The 18,089-nt window shown below is 40.8% G+C and overlaps 1 protein-coding gene across 5 annotated transcripts in view; it reads left to right on the top strand.

Moving 5' to 3' along the window:
• The window catches only part of Kdm3 (Lysine demethylase 3), a 244,332-nt gene that overhangs the window by 23,353 nt on the left and 202,890 nt on the right, over positions 1-18,089 (top strand). For all 5 annotated transcript variants that reach the window (XM_070658629.1, XM_070658632.1, XM_070658631.1 and 2 more), the window contains exon 2: positions 16,524-16,775. In XM_070658629.1, the coding sequence (XP_070514730.1) occupies positions 16,524-16,775 (252 nt within the window). The remainder of the gene's footprint in view (positions 1-16,523; positions 16,776-18,089) is intronic.

The raw sequence follows: 18,089 nt of genomic DNA, 5'->3' as shown, positions 1-18,089 counted from the left end.
CCTGGAATTTGATTATGCAATTCAGCTTCGATGTCCATTTCTCGTACGCCTCTCCCGCTCATACGCTCAACGTACCGTAAATGATAATTGGCAGTTCGGCCGAAATTGTATCTATTTAAAAACACGGGGGTAATATCGAAATAATGACGGGTTATTGAATAAATTACCCGCCATAGCGCGCCGCGCTTTCAGCGCCCATTCTAGATGCAGCAACGTCTCGCCGAATAGTTTAACGATGGGAAGGGGGAGGTAATAAAAAATAATTGCCACGTGAGCGGCTCTTTCTGTAATATAGTTCGGCAGACGTAGATCAAAAGTCCACTTTCTCCTTCTTCGAAACTGTTTTTCTCCCCTCATTGAATGTTGAGACACCTGCCCAGGATTACTCTAGTGGCGTGTGATAATAGCTCGTATGAAATATTCAGGGAGATTTTTTTTTTTCTTTTTAATTTATGTCCGTCGTGCAAAGTGTGTAAAGCATATTTGACAATGTGTTACATTTGTAACTTGCACCCATATTTTTAATTTAATTATAGTGCATAATAATAATAATGACAATAATAATTATGCATCTATATTATGTAATAAAATAATATATAATAATACAATATATATTATATATTTATTACTAATATTATTATTATTACGCAAATTTAATAATGGTTAAATTATAATATAATAGTTTAAATACTTAGTTAAATAGTTAAATAAATTTGAAGACTTATATGACTCGTATGGTCGCATTAAAAAAGAAGATCGCGATAAATTAATATTTCTTCTGAGTCTTCATCTAAAATCGTAGCTTGTCTCGATTGAATGGGCGATCATGTATTCGTTAGAGAGTCCACCTTAAAGGGGATACGACAATGTTGCGCATTTGTTCGTGAGAGCACTTCTCTTTTGTCGCCGATATCAACGACGTGTAGCATGCATTTTGCTTGCGTCCTTACGCGCGCGAATGATATTTTTAATGAAAAACAATAATTATCTGTTATTAATTTTATACATTTATTCAATTAATTTGGATATAATTATGTCTATTGCGCTCTATTTATATCCGTCTTGTTAATTATCAATATTTTATTTAATTATTTTCCTCATTAATACTGGTAAATATTGTTGTGTTGTTTTTTATATTGTATGTATATGTATGATTTATATCAAGTTTAATCAGTCTTTTAATGAAACAAGCATATTTTTGTGATTCCAATTAACGAGGAATGCATAGTTTAAATATTTGCAAATGATTGACACGAACAAGTTAATTAATTCTATTTTCAATTAAATTTATATCCAGTAAACGAGATTTCTTTTTAAAGTTAGGCTAAAAGATTTGTCCCTCTCATAAATAATTTGAAGTCACGCTTTTTTGTATTACCGGCAATTTTTGGACAAATATTACAATAATATAATATTTTATACAATTAAGGATTAAATATGTACATTGCAAATAACGCGGCGACATTTTATGTAAATAATACATTTTAGGTTGTTAGCTTAATTAACTATTTTTCATATTAATTCGACGACGCGCTAATTAATTAAAACGCTAAAATTTGTTATTATGATATTGATTAATAATTTCTTAAATTATGCACTAAAGGGTGATTAAAACATGCCTCGTCAGTTTGAAACACAGCGTTACACGTTCATTAACAAATAAATTGCAAAATGAGACGTTTAGCAGTATTAGTTCAGGATATGTGTAACTAACGTCGATAATTTTCAGTCATTTAATTACAAAATATATAATTTATTTCATCTTAAGGGTGATAGCCATATATATATATATTTTTTTTTTTTTTATGAACACGGTTTACGCCCTTGTTTTTCATGCTCTGACATAATCTGTCTCGGCGTCGCGTATGCTTTGAAGTGCAAAATAGAGGAGTGGCAATGAAAAATATAATCGAGGAGAAACCGCCGTGACGAATAATGTAGCGAGATAATTACAATCATAATCGACGAGCACATCGAGACTAATTGATAAGAAAAAGTACTGCAAATAACCGTTTGGCCGAGGTAGTCTTAATTAAATCGTCCAGGATGATTGCTTCGCCGTTCAAGCGGTGAAAGACAATTTAGGGACACACGGCCGGGAAAGTAATGCATTAAGTTCTTCATCGCGCATTCTAATTACACGAAAGAGAAGACGCGCGCGCGGCTGTCCACCCGACGGCCGTAGCGAACTTGCAGGAAAGTAGACGGCGAGAAAAAGCTCGTCGTCGTCGCCAATTGACAGCTCTATTTATCTGCGATGCAATCGACTTGTCAACGAACGTAACTGGCTCGTAATTTTCGCCTCTGAACGCGAACACTCAGTGCCGGCAATTCGGAGCAATAAAGTTTCCTTCCGGTTGCCTTAAGACGTCGCGCGGAGTCACGTCTGCGCGGAAAAAAAAGACGCGCGAATTCGCGAACGCGGACAAGTAGCTTCAACCTTTCATTGAAAGATGATCGACGTTAACATATTAATTGCAGTTAATGTTTAATTAAATTTCTTTAAATTAGAAAGGTTCATGTTAATTTTTTTGTTTTTAATTGATTTTATTTTGATTATTTTTGTTGATATTAACGCGAGAGGAGTGTGTCTACTTTGCTGGTTTCCTCGTTAAGTCTTTTCTCATCTCGGTCATCAGTCGTGGTCACGCGCGCCTCGCGACAACCCGGTTTATCGGGCAACGCCCAGATACAGGCGCAGGGGCTTGAAATATCGAATCTCCATCCCCGTGCCCTCTGCTCCTCCGTGGGGAATGTCCGCGTCGTCGGGGTGCCTGCGGCGCGTTGCTATTTTTGGATTTCCATATTTCCACCTTCCATCATTCGGCTGTCACAATCGTACCCAGAAATCCCCCCGGTGTTACCGCACCGTCAAGGCGGGTCCAGGTCGTTCAGGGAATTGTCAAGAAAGCTATCGACGAAGCAAAGCACGAATTGCTCGTGGCTCTAACGATTACGAATTATTAAGTTATTTTTATTTGTAGAATCTATTCTTTTTCTAATTTTTTAAATTGTTTTTTTTATTTTTTTGTAAACCGACAATCTGTGCCTTCAAAGCGAGAAACGCTTCGCTAACGTGCATTCTATTAATTTTAATGACATGCGGGCGTCGCGGCCGCACGGATCCGATAATGAAGGAGCGCGAATCTCGCGGCGCGCTAATAATTTACCCAAACGATTATCGGCGAGAATCGCATTAAATTAATTAACGGCGTCATTAACGAGATTCCTCGCCTAATCCGTTTTCTCGCGCGCGCTTGTTCGCGACGGCGCGGCACGTTTTTGCCCCGGCGCCGTCGGGGAAACGAGCGGGCTTCCGCCTGGGTTTCACGCGTGTGCATCCACATCCGCACGCGCCCGCCGAAGGCCCTTTTTGCGAGGCGCGGTAATTAATTGTGCGCGTCACGCCCTAGCGCCCAGAACGAGTCACCACGGATTAATCCTCCGACGCGAAGCTTTCGCGTTTTCGATTTGCTGCATTAGTTCTTTTTTTTTTTTTTTCTTTCTTTTCTTATATTTGACGGTTGCGCGCAAAACCAAGAATGCTTACGTCCACTCTGAAAAGCTGCAGAATAAATCACTATGCTGCTTAATAATTTCTGGTAATTAGTTGAGCAAGAAAAATTATTGAACCGTTTTTAGAACTTACAAAGTTGTACCAAAAATTCGCGACATTTTTTAACGTATAATGATGCAATATTATACTAATAATTAATACTGCAATTAATGAAGAAATTTGTATATGATAGCGTTAGTTCATTTATTTGTACACGCAGATGTTGCAGTTACGAGAGATAGATTATAGGCGCGAGCCATTAAATCAATTTTAGGTGCAGGGACCAACTTCGCAGGGCTGAAGCGAGGCTTTTGTAGTATCACGAAAGTCTCGATATAAATCTCCGCGAGGTTAAGCCGGCAAGACAGTTGAGACTTCGCGCACCGCCCCTTTGAGCGTCCTGGCAGGCTCTAGTTGTTTTATCCCGTTGTCGTGAATTTAATGAAAACGCCTTTAATTATAGCCGACAGCTCGATCGCGCGCACCACCTACGTGTTGTTCCCGGCCTGCGTGTTTACGCGTTCGCTCCCCACGCGTGCTGTCACGTTGAAAATAACGATCACCTCTCCCTCGCGACTGTTAACGCGTTAAGCACGGACACGCCGCGGAAAAAGTCTAGATAGCGCGACATTTACATTTCTGCTAATAGATTCGCCCTACTCGAATATATATAACATGCGTCTTTTAATGTAGTAAAGCGGATAAGTAAAAATTAGAAAACGGGGATAAAATCTTTAACGCGACATGGGTCGTCTATCTACGGTGAGTTTAGATTAGCGCGCAAACGCGTCACTACTTCTACCACACTTTCCACACAGAAAAATTCCAACGTAAATGCAAAATATATTTTTTGCCTGTCTAGATATTTGCATACTTTTAAATAATGAGTAAAAATCAAGATTAAGTCTATTGGCAGCGTAAATTCTTATTTATCAAACCCATGTAAAAGTATATCGAAGATCGATAGATTCGCAAAGTAGCGGCCGCGAAGTGCGATTTCCGCGACAACATCGTTATCGTTTGATGAAGACGCCGAAAGAGAAAGAGAGAGAGAGAGAGAAAAAGAGGAAGTACAATTTATGTGATTTGCATAACAGTCGCGTCTTGCGCCGCTCAGTTCTTGCTTTTTCGAGCCGACGCAACGTTGACGTCGCGATCTCGTCGTTTGTATCCAGTGTCTTGCTTTCTCGATTTATTTCAGGCGCCGCCCTTTGGCGCCCTTCGTGCTACTAGGCCCGCGCAATATCGCACCTGTTTCGACGTCGTTCAGGTGTGCGTGCGTGGGTGCGTGCGTGCGTGCATGTGCACAGACGTATCCGGGAAATCTGTAGAGCCCGTGTGTTAAAACGCGGTGCGAATATACGTGTGCACCGGTTATCGATTGCTCCCTAAAGCCTACTTTCCGCGAAAGCGCTTATTTATTTACGGCCCGACGCGATATATTTCGAATCGACGCTCGAATATACGTGGGAATATCGCGCTCGGTTCTATTTTCCTTCCTGGAATGCAGCCTGGCACGAACAATACTTTCGGTATCCTTCGCTATGAGTAATCAGTGGCGCGTAATTGCCTCCTGTAATTATTTCGCGATTCATGTGCGAACCGGCAACACGAATTTAATCCCCGAATGAATATGTATTCGATTGATTAGACTCTCGGTATTAAAATTGACTGGTGATAAGCAAATTTGATCCTTGAGAGGCGAACGCAAAGTTGGTGGTGCGTGAGATAACGAAACTGCGCTTGACTTTCAAGGTCTAATTTTGCTTATCACTAGGTAGTTAACTCAATTTTTATTTGTTTTTTTCTCCCCCTTTTTTTTTTACCGTAGAAGTTAAGCGAGACGGAAAAAAAAAATACGTTGCAACAAGTTTTTAATTTATAATTATAATCAGGTTGCGTTAAATACAATTAAATTGTTATTACATACTTTAATTGAAAGTAAGAAAAATATTAATTTATTTACTAGACAATGTAAATTCTAACGGGGAATAAAATGTGAGGAACAATTTTGTCACCACAAAAAATTGCTTGACAAATTGTAGTCTATGTTACAAATTAATTCGGACGGTTAATTCGGCACAATATACTTTTTTTTTTTTTTTTTTTTTTTTTTCACTCCTGTCTTTACGTGACGGAGAAAGCTCGATCGTCCGTGGAGAGAGGAAATATTGTGCTATCGGCTTGAATGCCCTATATTACGGTTCCAGCCTGTTAAAGGGGTCCATATCCGATCTTATACAGTGGCCAACTTTTCGCCTATCTGCGTCACGAGTGTCCAAGTATATCGAAGTCGCGGGATCGATCAATATTTCTCCAAGTAAAATAAACCCGCTTCACTTCGGATCGCGCATCGGTTTTAAAACCACGTCGGATATTCTGACTCGTTGCGACGCGCTGTTGCTAGCGCGAAACTCCCGAAATGTTCCCGAAATGTAGCACATAATTTAAAAAAGATATCGAGTGCTAAAGCAATCAATACTCGTGGGATTGTATTTAAAAGTTTAAAGGCTTCGTCGGAGCTGCGAGGAAACCAGCGACGTGTCCCGCGAATCTAGACTGCGTCATCTATACGCGAAATGTATTCTACATTTAATTTAAATCATCAATAAATTAATGTATAATATATGCATTGTCATGCATAACAATTATATCACGTAATGAATAATTCACGATCAACTTTAATTGTACATATGCGCTACTCAATCTCTGTGACATTTATGACGAAGCGCCCGCGGAAGATAATTTTTTCCTTGAAACATCAGTCTCGTCTAAATTTCAAAATCGAGCACTTTCAGCTCGATTTTAATTACAGATGATGCAGTCAATATCTAATTATTATTTTTATTTATACTTTATCTAAATTTCCTTCTTTTTTTTTTTACATTACAATTAGCTCAGAACTTTTAAAATTTTCTATATGAATTTTCGACTTGACGATATCCAACGAGCTCAAGGTATTAAACACGAATGCAATTTCGGCTCGCGTCCGTGCGATACTCGCGAGACACCCGATATGTAATCGAGTGTTTGAACGGGGCTGCTCGCCAGAGTTGAAACCGACCGACCGACGCAAGGTCAGGCGGTGGCCTCCAACTTCCGGTGGTGGTATCCCCGCGTACACACGAGCATGCCGTCATATGTACGCAGACGGAAAAGAGGGCACCCCTTCCCTCGCACCGCGGCCTATTCCTTTCCTTTATGTCCTTCCTCATTGCCTCTCTCTTTCTCGCCGATCTCTCTCGGTCTCTCTCCGTTCTTCTTTCCCCTTCTCTCTGTTTCTCTCTCTCTTGTCGGCGAACCGTGTTAGACGTAAACGGGAATATACGACGAAATCCACAATGACTGTGACAATAGGTACGTACGGTGACAGCTGAGAGATGACAGAGAACCGCGTGTGACACCGAGAAGTACCCGACGAGCGGAAAAGCACTATAGAAGTACAACTAGGAGTTCGACCTGGATGGGTATCGAGATAGATAAGAGGGCTGGGAGGGAGGGTGGTATCCCATCGGGTGACGAACTATTGTTTCCGCGCGAATTCATATACAAAGCAAATTTCCGAAGCGCTTCGCCGTGCCGCAAAAATACATTCACAATTCGCAACCGCGTATGACCGAATTTTTAACGAATTATGAACTACTCTTTTTTTGGTGGGCTAAAAAAAAATTATTTTTACATTTTTGTTTTCAATTATTACGAGCTATCGCGCTTTTTTATAAATTTGCCGACCAGAGACTTTATGTGAAAACATTTTGAAATGGAATAATTAAAAACACATTGCTTTTGTTAGATATTTTTTTTTTATTATACTTTATTATTTTGAAATGTTTGAGTCGGGACACGTGCACGTGTGTGAAGTAGTATGTGACTTGGACATTTTTTTCAAAACAACGGTTATTTTGCATGACCTTTATTCTCTATAAAATTCCACGTTTCAAAGATTTCTACAGAGATCTCGAAACAAAAGCTGCTGCACAATATATTTCTTCCATATATTTTTCTCAAACAAAAGGAAGGGTTTTTTTTTTAATTTTTGTACTGACCTAGTTTCGTTCATTGTATAGAAAGTGATTCATGCCATTTGATATAAACAAAATAAAAATCTTGACCAACGACAGAGCTAAATCTTGCATTAAATGCTGTAAAATTAGTTACCTTATTTAAAGACGAATAAAAATTAGACAAGTATAAATGATTAAAAAGACAAGTTTATTTAATTAAAAAATAATTTATCTCGTTGAATTATATTTTATAATTGCATGATAATAATTTTTTTTTTTTTTTTTTTTTTACATTGATCCCACCTTTATTATTTTAGGATAATGCCATTTTTAACCAATCTAATTGAACCAAATTCGATATAGAATTTTATTAAAAAATTCATCACGCTGTGACATATCTGCATTTTAATTCATATTTTATACATACATTTTTTTATTCAATTTATCTCTCATATAGGCCATGTAATATTGCAAATAGAATTCCATCCCGAATTCTGGGGCCGGTTATAGATCGTATAAATTCGATTTATAATAATTCGCGAATTGCCGCCGCGCTTTTTCGTCCCCGTCGAATTTCGGCAGTCGCGATGCAGTCTCGCATGTATCGCGCGACACGGGAAACAGTTAAAGAGCGCGCGAAGAAAGAAATAAGTTCTCTGCGGCGTGTCTCGCTGCTTCTTTGAACGTTCTATCGCGCAACTATTACTTACTACCGACAGGCAGATTCAAAAAGAGGTCACCGTCGCTGACTGCTGTTGCACCGTCCTCGCTACCTTCATTTCTCGACGCCTCTCTCCGCTCTTTCCCTCCCGCCCGTTGATCCTCACGAAGTTATGTACATTGCACTCACCAACGCAACTACTCTTCGTGCACTCGGCAGCTTCTCTCTCTTCGCGCGGCCTATTTTCGCGAAAACACGCGAGCACGTAAAAAAGAAGTCCGGCCGGAAAAGTGAAGAGCCGATAAATTAAAGGGTACAAAAAAAAAAAAAAAAAAGTGAAAAAAAGAGAAGAAGGAATCCGGAGATTTATTGTACGGACCTCGAGAAAATAATAGAACGTATGCGAGATACACGGGTGGAATACATAAATGCGCTTTCAAATATAGGCTTTTTAATATTATACTTAAACTTATAAACATGCTTAGAAAGAGATATAAAATTCGAGGATCGCGTTTTGTAAGTAATGGCTACCTCCGTGCCGTTTTTGTACATTTTGCAAGTATATAGCGTATTTAGTAATGTAAAGCGGAATATTTAACGGCGCGCGGGCAAAGGACTGCGAAAAGGCTGGAAATGCGGAAAGAAAGGGACGTCGCGGCGGCGAGGATGGAAGAAGCGGTGGATAAAAAAATTCTTTTACACGGGAGCACGCACTTATTTCGCTTCTCCTCTTTCTCATTTCCCTTATAGTTGCGTCCGCTGCTTTTATCTCCTCGCCCCCTTTCATCTCTCTTCACCTCGTAATTCTCGAGGAAGCAGAGCTCTCGCGTTTCGGGAACGCTCTCGTTCCGTGCGTGCGCGTGTCACGCACTCGATGCTTCTTTCTATTTAATAGCACTCGCTCCTTGAAATGGGGAACGGTAACGATCGGTGATCGGCGACGCGGTGAAAGACGAGTAAAGAAATAGTAATGCGAGGTTGATGAAACGTCCGGCAGCAATTACAAAAATTCTTGTCGACGAGCAAGAACACATTTCGGGTTTTTTTTTTTTTTTTTTCTGGCAACACACTGAGAGGAAAGTATAAATAATTTTGGATAGCCATAATTTTGTGAGGTTTTTAATGGTAAATATGATTAAGTCGATTATAATAATATAATAATTATGATTGAGTTCATCATTTTTATCGTTAGAAATATAAAATTGTGATTGGAACTTCCTATTCTTCTTTCGGCAGGAGAGTTTCCCGCGAGGCACGCCGCATCGAAAAATCGTTCTCTTTTCATCGTTCCCTCGCGTTTTCCGCGCTGCCCTTTTTCGTAGAAAATACGACGGGGTCCTTTCCTTTTTCCCCCGTTTTTCTCCTCTTCGTTTCGACGAAAACGAAATCTCTCGGTACAAGATATATCTTCGCTCCGCCCGGCCGAAACTCCACTTCGGGCACTCGCGAAACGAGCGCGGCCCTTTGTTCCCCGGCAAAATGACGGCGATTTTTGTGTAAATATCCCGGCGTGTGTGTATCCCCCGCTGAAAGCATTCTTCTGTTATCGTCATTTCGACGTGCGTATAGTTGCGTTCTGCTCCGTAAATTATAATCGACGTTCGCGGCGATATATTGCGCGTCCGGACGGCGCGCGCAATAAATATCTCGATTATTGTGAAACCATTTATTATAGGATATCGATCTATAATAGACCGGGAGACGCTGCGATGAATATTACCTGCTGATGCATCGGTAGGCGCATTTTTCGAGAACAGAGCTGTAAAATTTTCTGCTTGAATCTAAAAGCGATTATATATTTTATTTTTTCTTTTCTTTCATTAAATGTACCATATGCGTGTCTGTGGTTGCGTCGCGCGTATCGTCACTCGCGGAATCGCGCGTTTAGTGCACTCGGAGTTCTGGCCGGCCGCGTGCGCGGAATGAATAAGAGCAAAACTAATGACGTGGCGAGAGATTCGGGACGGTAACGGTTCCATCGTCGCCGGCGAATGTTGAATAACTGTCGGTGCCTGCGGCGCGAAATGAAGAAGGAAACCGACCCGCGGACTCCGGCGAACTCTCGTCGCCCCTCGTTTGTCTCCTGTGCATTCGCGACGCAGCGGTGCTTCCAAGCCGGTGAGCGCGCGGGTACGATAAAAAAAAAAATAGCACGCATTTATTCAGCGAGGAAGAATCGCGTGGCAACGACCGTGCGATCAATTCAAATTGTCATCCCTCGGAAATCGTTCGTCTGCAAGCTTCTGTTGAGCGCCGAGAGAAAAATGCAGGTCCTTCTGCACCGTAGCACAATTTTCTTTATTCCCAGCTATGAATACGAATTAATTGAATTATAATATAGAATTAAATTTGTCATATTTATTGTTAGACACGTAAAATTTAAATTTAGTCTGAGAAGTAACTAAACCTTTCCTCTCAATGGATATCTCGCCACCATCGCGTATCTTGGAAAACCGAAAAGACACACGCGTGTTATAAATCCTGCGACGTTTTCATCGCGAAGCGTAAAACTCTCGGCGCGTTTAAAAGTGACTAATTCTGTTCTCCTTTCGTTGGAATCAATTTACCTCGCAAGTGTTTAATTGTATATTTTTTACGCGCCTGATTGTATTCTAATGAAACTCTCCCCGTGTGCCCTTACTAAAATAATACCCTCGACATTTTACATCTGTCACAGCGGGATTTCTCGTTTGTTTACAACGCGGCGTGTAAACAGACACATCGTTTCGCGCACATTGGAAAAAATTTTTTGTTCCACTTGTTGATTCGGCTCGCACTCGGGGGTGAGGGGCGCGCGTGTTATTCGGACCGGCTGAAGGCCCGTCGTTCGTTTTAATAACCCTGTTACCCGGCGTTTACCGTCTATGCATGCTAATTGAATTATTTTCATTACCATTCGAAACAAATTGATCGAGCGTAATCGGCTGCGCGCGACGTCGCTCGCCCAATGTAATACGATCGCGTCTGTTAAAAACTGCTCGACTGTAATTTAAAACGCCCGTCGCGGGTGTTTGATTATCGCCCGCATTAGCGATCGCGAAATCACGGAAACGAAATGCCCGAACGTTGTTCGCACCGTAATTTGCATCGACGACCTCGCGACCTTTTCATTAGACGCACGATTCAATTAGCGTTCTGCGAAAGAGTGCCTGTATAATCATCGTTTTTTTAATTACACGTTACAAATCTTTCCGATAAACGATACCTCGCAGGGAAAACGAAATCGCGCAATTTTTCTTTAGCTGAGTAATTCTTTTCCTTTTTTTTTTTTTTTTTTTCGTAATAAATGGACATATTTATAACTTCTTGATTGGTAATTAGAATATACTTCTTTTCGCTTCGTAAAAACGCGACTCTCTGAAAGCCGATTTGGAAAGCCGCTGTGGCTTTTATTTCATTGGCGTAACGCAGTTTCTCCTTTATTATATTCATGACGTCACGCTAGTCGTTGACTATTCGTAAGCGCCGGAATACGCTTACGCGCGAGGGAAGTGGCATAACAACTCGGCATTAAGCGCCGACAGCCAGTCAGTTTTTGACTGACGTGTCCTCCAATTTACTATTTAACGATAAGGCTCCAGAAAGCGCTGCAGAAGTAAACTTGGAAAAACCAGCGAGGCGAATCGACGCGGAAAAGGGCGGCGTAAAAAAATAAAAATAAAAAGAAAGAAATTAACATTTTTTAACCCCGTATATCTCGCGATTCAACCTGAACGTGAAAGGTCACGCCTCGTACTTACGCGAACAGTGTGTCATAAAAAAAATCGTAAAAAGAAAAAAAAATGTTTCTCATATTTATCATTAAAAAAATAATTATAAAAGTACAGCTGGGTTCAAAAGTAATTATATACATATATTTTTATCCCTGATGAGTACAGGCGCGAGATTCGCCGTCTCGGGGCCGACAGGATGCGACAGTCGAGGGAAAGTTCGCGTGTCTGACGAGTGCCCGTCGTTTCCACTCGCGAGTTCTCTCGAGAAGGGAAATCGCGACGGGGAGAGCGGGCCGTGCGTCGCGTACGTGTGAGAGACGTGACTTACGTCATCGCGTCCCTCGCGGATCGAATATTGGATCGGCGCGTTGTCGCGAACCGGCGAACAAGGCCGGCTAAATAACAGGAAGCCGGCCGGCCGTATCGATATGTGCACGCGCACGGCGCTTGACAGGATATTGACGTGCCTAGCCCCCTTTCCCCCGTCTCTCTCTCATTCTCTTTCTGCGCGGAAACCGCCGCCTGGACAGTTGGCATTCGCGTATTCCGCTCCCGCTTGTGTTCGCGGCCAACGAGGCCGAAATGGAAAAATCGATGGCGTGAACAAGGTCGCACGTCATCCCCGTAGACCTATAAACCTTTCGAGAAGATGTCGCGGAGCGGCTCTTTCAATTAAAAATTTCTCACAGCGGCGTTCGAGATCCTCCTGGATACGGTGCTATTTTTCGTAATAGGTTTTTCGCTGGGAGATCGATAAAAGAATTCTATATCTACATACGAACGTCGAAACTTGATGTAAATATATTTTGTCGAGAAATATTTATTTATTGACTGACATTTTTATTGGAGAATAATTATTGTTAATTTCATCGAAATACGTAATTTTATTAAAAATGTATTTTAATTGAGGGTAATTTAAATTAAGGAGGAGATTTTTATCTCCAATCGAAGATACTTTCCTCTGTTGTAAAGTCTTCGAACTGTCCGGGAGCATTTTTCATCCGAGCTCTACCTGCCCTTCGCTATTACTACTTTTAAATATCCAGCGGACGATGATTAGTAGAACGAAGCCGCCCAGTTCCTAATCTCATCCGTCTGGAACAACTGCGAGTCTGGTACTACACTGGAAACTGTTTGATAGTGGGGACATGAAAGGGACCGAGAGGGGAATGGCGCTCAGGCTTGGAAGGGGTTCGCTGTTGGTGGAGGGAAACCATCCGTCCATGGTTGTAGGAGAAGGTTGTGGTAGGTTGCAACGGCAAAATGGCCGATCTGGATGGTTACCCGGGAAACCATCTGGGCGGTGCTTTGCGTTCACCAGAGGAGGAGCGTAATGGCCTTGGCGGCCATCATGGTCCTCCACTCCGAGAGATATCGCCATCTGGTGAGCGTCCCCTGAAACCAGGGGTTAAAACCAGCCTTGGTACCGGGAATATCGCCACCACCCCCCCCCCGGGACCATCTGGGACACGGATGGGATCGCTCTTGCATTCTGGGACAATTCTCGTGTTCTGGAACAGTTCTGATGTATTTCCGTGTTCCGTCAACGTGGCTCGTTCTCGTCGTTTAAAAACTAGTTCGTTCTGGACAGTACTCAAGCCGTCTTCCTTAAATAACGCGACGCGAAAGTTATTCCGAAGACTTGTATAAATTGTACTTCCACTTGAACGATTGAACTTGCTATCGTTTGCTTGTCGAGTTGTTAAAAGTCTACTTTGTTGCCCTAGAAAAGGAAAAGATAAGACCCGTTCGCACTGTCACCGATTGCAGTCAATAGATTTACGTGTTTAAGCGAATCGCATTAACGGTACTTCTTCTTTAATTCTGAAACGCTTTTGGGAGAAGTGACTTTCACTGTTTCCAAATAACGAAAGGCGTTCAGTTTGTAGTCATTGAACTCCACTTCACTTTCAAAGTTTTATCGGTGAATTAAAATAGAATATATATATTTTTTTTATTTCTCTTAGGAAAATAAGAGTAACTTATTAGATTATAATAATTTATTATCCGATTTTACGAAAAACTTTTCCAAATTCTTGCGCCAAAGCCTCGCAATTTTTTTTTTTATCGTTATTAATTTGTATCACGTCTCGGCGCCGCGGCGTGAATTCCTGATAAACTTGAGAAGAGATTCGTCGCGCCTTGAATTACGTCGACCAGACGGCATCCCCGATGCGCGGGTAATCCGGACGCGCGGGACACGGAAATATAGAAGAGAGATTCCTACGAAAACAGATTACAATTCCTGCCATAGCCCCGTCAGTGCCGAATGCTCGCGCGATTCGGGTTGCATGCCGGCAGCGGCGCCATTAACCGTGCCAAACGAGCGAACGCGAGATTACGTTATTATTAATCACCCGTGTATCGTTTACGCGGCGCGTCCCTAGCCTATTATTAACGGCCATTCCGTCCCGTAGATATTTACTTATTAATTAACCGATTAACGTTTCGCGATTATGTGCCGTCACGTTCCACTCGCGCACCCGGAAACCGCTCCTCGCTTGTACCTCATCTCGCGTTTCTTCGATTAATAACGGCTGCGAATTATTATTGATGCCAACGATGCTCCAGGGTGCCGGAGTCTGGCCGGCCTGCCATTTCCAAACACATCAATTAATTTCCCGCGGTCGCATAAATGTAAATTTATTCACCACGCTGCTTCTTCCGATCGCGGAAAGATAAGCGGCGGCGATCAATGTGCTAATTATTCAGTCATTAAATATATTACTAGCGCCGGTAAATTGAGTCACGTTTCTATTATTATCTGCGCCGCGTCCTTTTAACGAGTATGCTTTTTATTGAATAATTTTGTCTTGGTAAGATTTTATGCGTTTAATGTTTTATTTTATTTTATTAATTTATTTTTTACTTTTTCACATTTTTGCGAGTTTTTTCTCATATTTAAAACTGGCATTCTCATCTCGTGTCTCGCTTATGTGACGTAATTATAATGCATTGCAAATTACACACAGTGTTAGCCAGACAGTGAATCGAATATTTGCGGCGTGGCGATTTCTACGAGCGCACTCCGGTCATAAATGCTGATTTATCAATTAATTGGCTGACGCCCCGTGACCGCATTGAGTCACGCTCTTCCCTTACGGTTACGATGACCTCAGCGCGCCAGACAGACGAAAGGGTAGCGCGATATACGCGGAGGTAATTTAAAACCGGACGCTCGGATGTGAATTATTTATTTGTATCCGTATAATAATCTATATAAATTTTAATATAATTTAATTTATATGTGCATAAAATTTATATACGTTTTATATACAAATATGACGTATGCATTTTTGTCGCGGCAACAAAAACACTTTTTTTTTTATCTGTAGACTTGATATTACATTTCTCAATCATTTTATGAGCAATTTCGACATTAGGTCTAATCGAGATTACGCAGGGATGAGCGTTCGACTATCTGCACGTCGTAATAATATTCGAGTAATAAAATATTCGCTCAGGTTATTATCGCCGGAAGATACTGCTTATGTAGCCTTGGGCCTTTATTCGGAATTTTTTTTTCGCTATTCTTTACGCATTTAGCGATCACCGGGATCTCACGCAGATTTGCGCCGTTAAATTGTACTTACTCGACCGACTGGCCGCCAAGCCTGGTGCCGAGCGTTCTCGACAATCGTCGCAAGAGATTAATTACACTCGCGGTGCACCGTCGCGATAGAGTGCAAGCTAAGGACCCTCGTGACTTCCTTTTCGAGGCCACGAAATGACTATCCGCCGTTCGATCCGACGAATTGGCCCCGTTCAAGTCTCCGGGTTACGTTGACAATGCCCGAGAGTAAACCGAGCGTGCTATGTCCTGATCCCCTCGTTATCCTGGCAGCCCGGCACTTTCCGCTCCAGGCTGGAGGTTATGAATAATACATATTAATTGCGCCATTCCCACACACATCGCCGTCTCCGCCCTTCGTATAAATATGCGCGGTGGATTCGAGACAATCTCGCCTATCGACGCGGCAATTTGTTGCGTGTATTTCTGGAAGAGAACGCGAACGAGAGGGACTTCGATAAGCGGGCATGAATATCGCGATAATAGGCGTTGATAATTAACCGGCGGTTGTTACCGCGGATAGCTGAAAGCGGGGTCCCGCCTCCCCCACCTCCCCCCGCGCACCGTTCGCATGATAGCAGCTCGTTGTCGGGAATGGTTTAATCCTTAACCTCTCGTGATTCCGCGGAATAAGTAGAACCTACACAGATTTCATTTCGTTACGTAGCACCTGCCGCTTTGAAAGCCTCTAATTACGAGCGAACGAGGCATATTGTTACGTCGCGGTTAAAAAAAAAATTTCTATATAAAGGATTGTCTTCGTAAAGACGTTCCATCGAAGAGATACCCCGATCTCTCGCACGATTATGTTGGCCGTTGCATGTCGATAGTAAAATATTATTAAAGAGTTATTGCTAATTATAACCAGGAGAAAAGAACACATCGATTTATTTTAAGTTTACGTTAAATTGTATTGTCGGTACGATTTTATTAGACATTAAAATTAATCGTAGAAATGCTTCTCGCTTTAGTTTATTGTACTTGTAATTAATAGAAACGTTTAATTGCGTGCTTGCAGATCCTCGTAGAGTACGACGACGTGGAGTGGCAGAGGAGGGAGTGGCTGTCACCACATAGGGATGCCGTATTCTCTTTCTTTCTTATTGAACGAGGTCTTTATTGGGCCGAACGACCTGACCCTAGACACGCCAGTCTCATCCCCATCGATCATCACAATCACGCGAACAATAACCACCATCAGCACCGCATTAACGGGAAACCGCTCAGGGGTTCTACGGCGGTCGCCGACACCGTTGCTTGGCCAGCTCTCGTAAGTATTAATAAATTATATCTCCATCGTATATTTTTTTCATGCACATTGTTACGAATTATCGTGAATATGCCTCCTATTTCGATTTTCTGAACGAGAAAGAAATATTTTGATAAATTTCTCTACCATTTAATGTTTTAATATAATTATTTAATTAATTATTTATTATAATATTTTATTCCGTAAATTAAATTGCAAGGTAATATAAAGTTCTAAAAGGGAATTTAATTTGGAATTAAAATAATTTTATAACTAATTTATCTTAAAAAATTTTCATTAAATCTGTCTTGGTAATAAAAGTTCTTTTATTTACGTTGAAATTGATAGTTTATTCTGTCGCTTTGTTTGAAAGTCTAAATTAACGGAATTACACAACATTGTCGGAGGAAAGTATTTTTATCGGAGTTTACAATACGTCACGCGCTCATGTAACATTCATCCGTGAAATTTCGCTAATAATCTGTCACGTGTGATTTCCTTCGAATTATACAGAAAAGCTGTCACGATTTATCATTTTTAATGCAGATGCTCTCCCATATTTTAACGATAATAATTGAGGAATGCACGCGACTCCCGCTCGAATATTAATCAGCTCGTGGTTAATTAATGAAATACTCGATTCTCCATTCCTGTTAAATAAATTTTACAATCGACTCAATTCAACCGATACAAAACAGACTGCCACCGCTCTTTTTCTCATTAAAATTTTAACACTTCGATTGAGCGAGCGTAATTGTTTTGCAAAGATCTAACGACGCAAAAGTAATTGTCTATGCAATTAAAAAATTTTGTTTTCTACGCGGTTTTTTACAAAGAAATTTTTTTTTAATGCAACGTTTCATTAATACCATCGAAAATTGCTGGGTTAATTGTTATTCTTCATTTCTGTTTCTTTTAAATAATAATTTGCTTAGCTGGAATATGTAACGATATATGTATAAAGTCCGAAATACCAGTTAATCTTTCACAAAACGTTAATACGCTTTTTTTTAAACAAATCTTTTATTCATATATTATAGGTAAGTTAATTTTATTTTCATCGACTAATTTGTGAAGGTTTTTAATTAATTTAATTGCTAAAATTACTTTATGTGAAATTAAAATATAATCTTGTTATGAAGTAAGTAAATTAAATGTTTTGTACGTAACGCACCAACTTTTTAAGATAGAAGACTAGAACAAACCAAGATTTTTTTTTTTTTTTAATTTAGTAAAATATCTTTTGAATTGGTTTTCTTTTGGAAAATAAAAATTAAATTATATTGAAAAATAGCGCGCGCATGGTTTGTTCTGGTTGAACTAAAATCTTTGTTT

Source organism: Cardiocondyla obscurior, linkage group LG06, assembly GCF_019399895.1.
Source record: "Cardiocondyla obscurior isolate alpha-2009 linkage group LG06, Cobs3.1, whole genome shotgun sequence".
In the NCBI taxonomy this organism is placed as follows: Eukaryota; Metazoa; Arthropoda; class Insecta; order Hymenoptera; family Formicidae; genus Cardiocondyla; species Cardiocondyla obscurior.
Note: the sequence above shows the minus strand (reverse complement) of the source record. Positions and strands in the feature narration are given on the sequence as shown.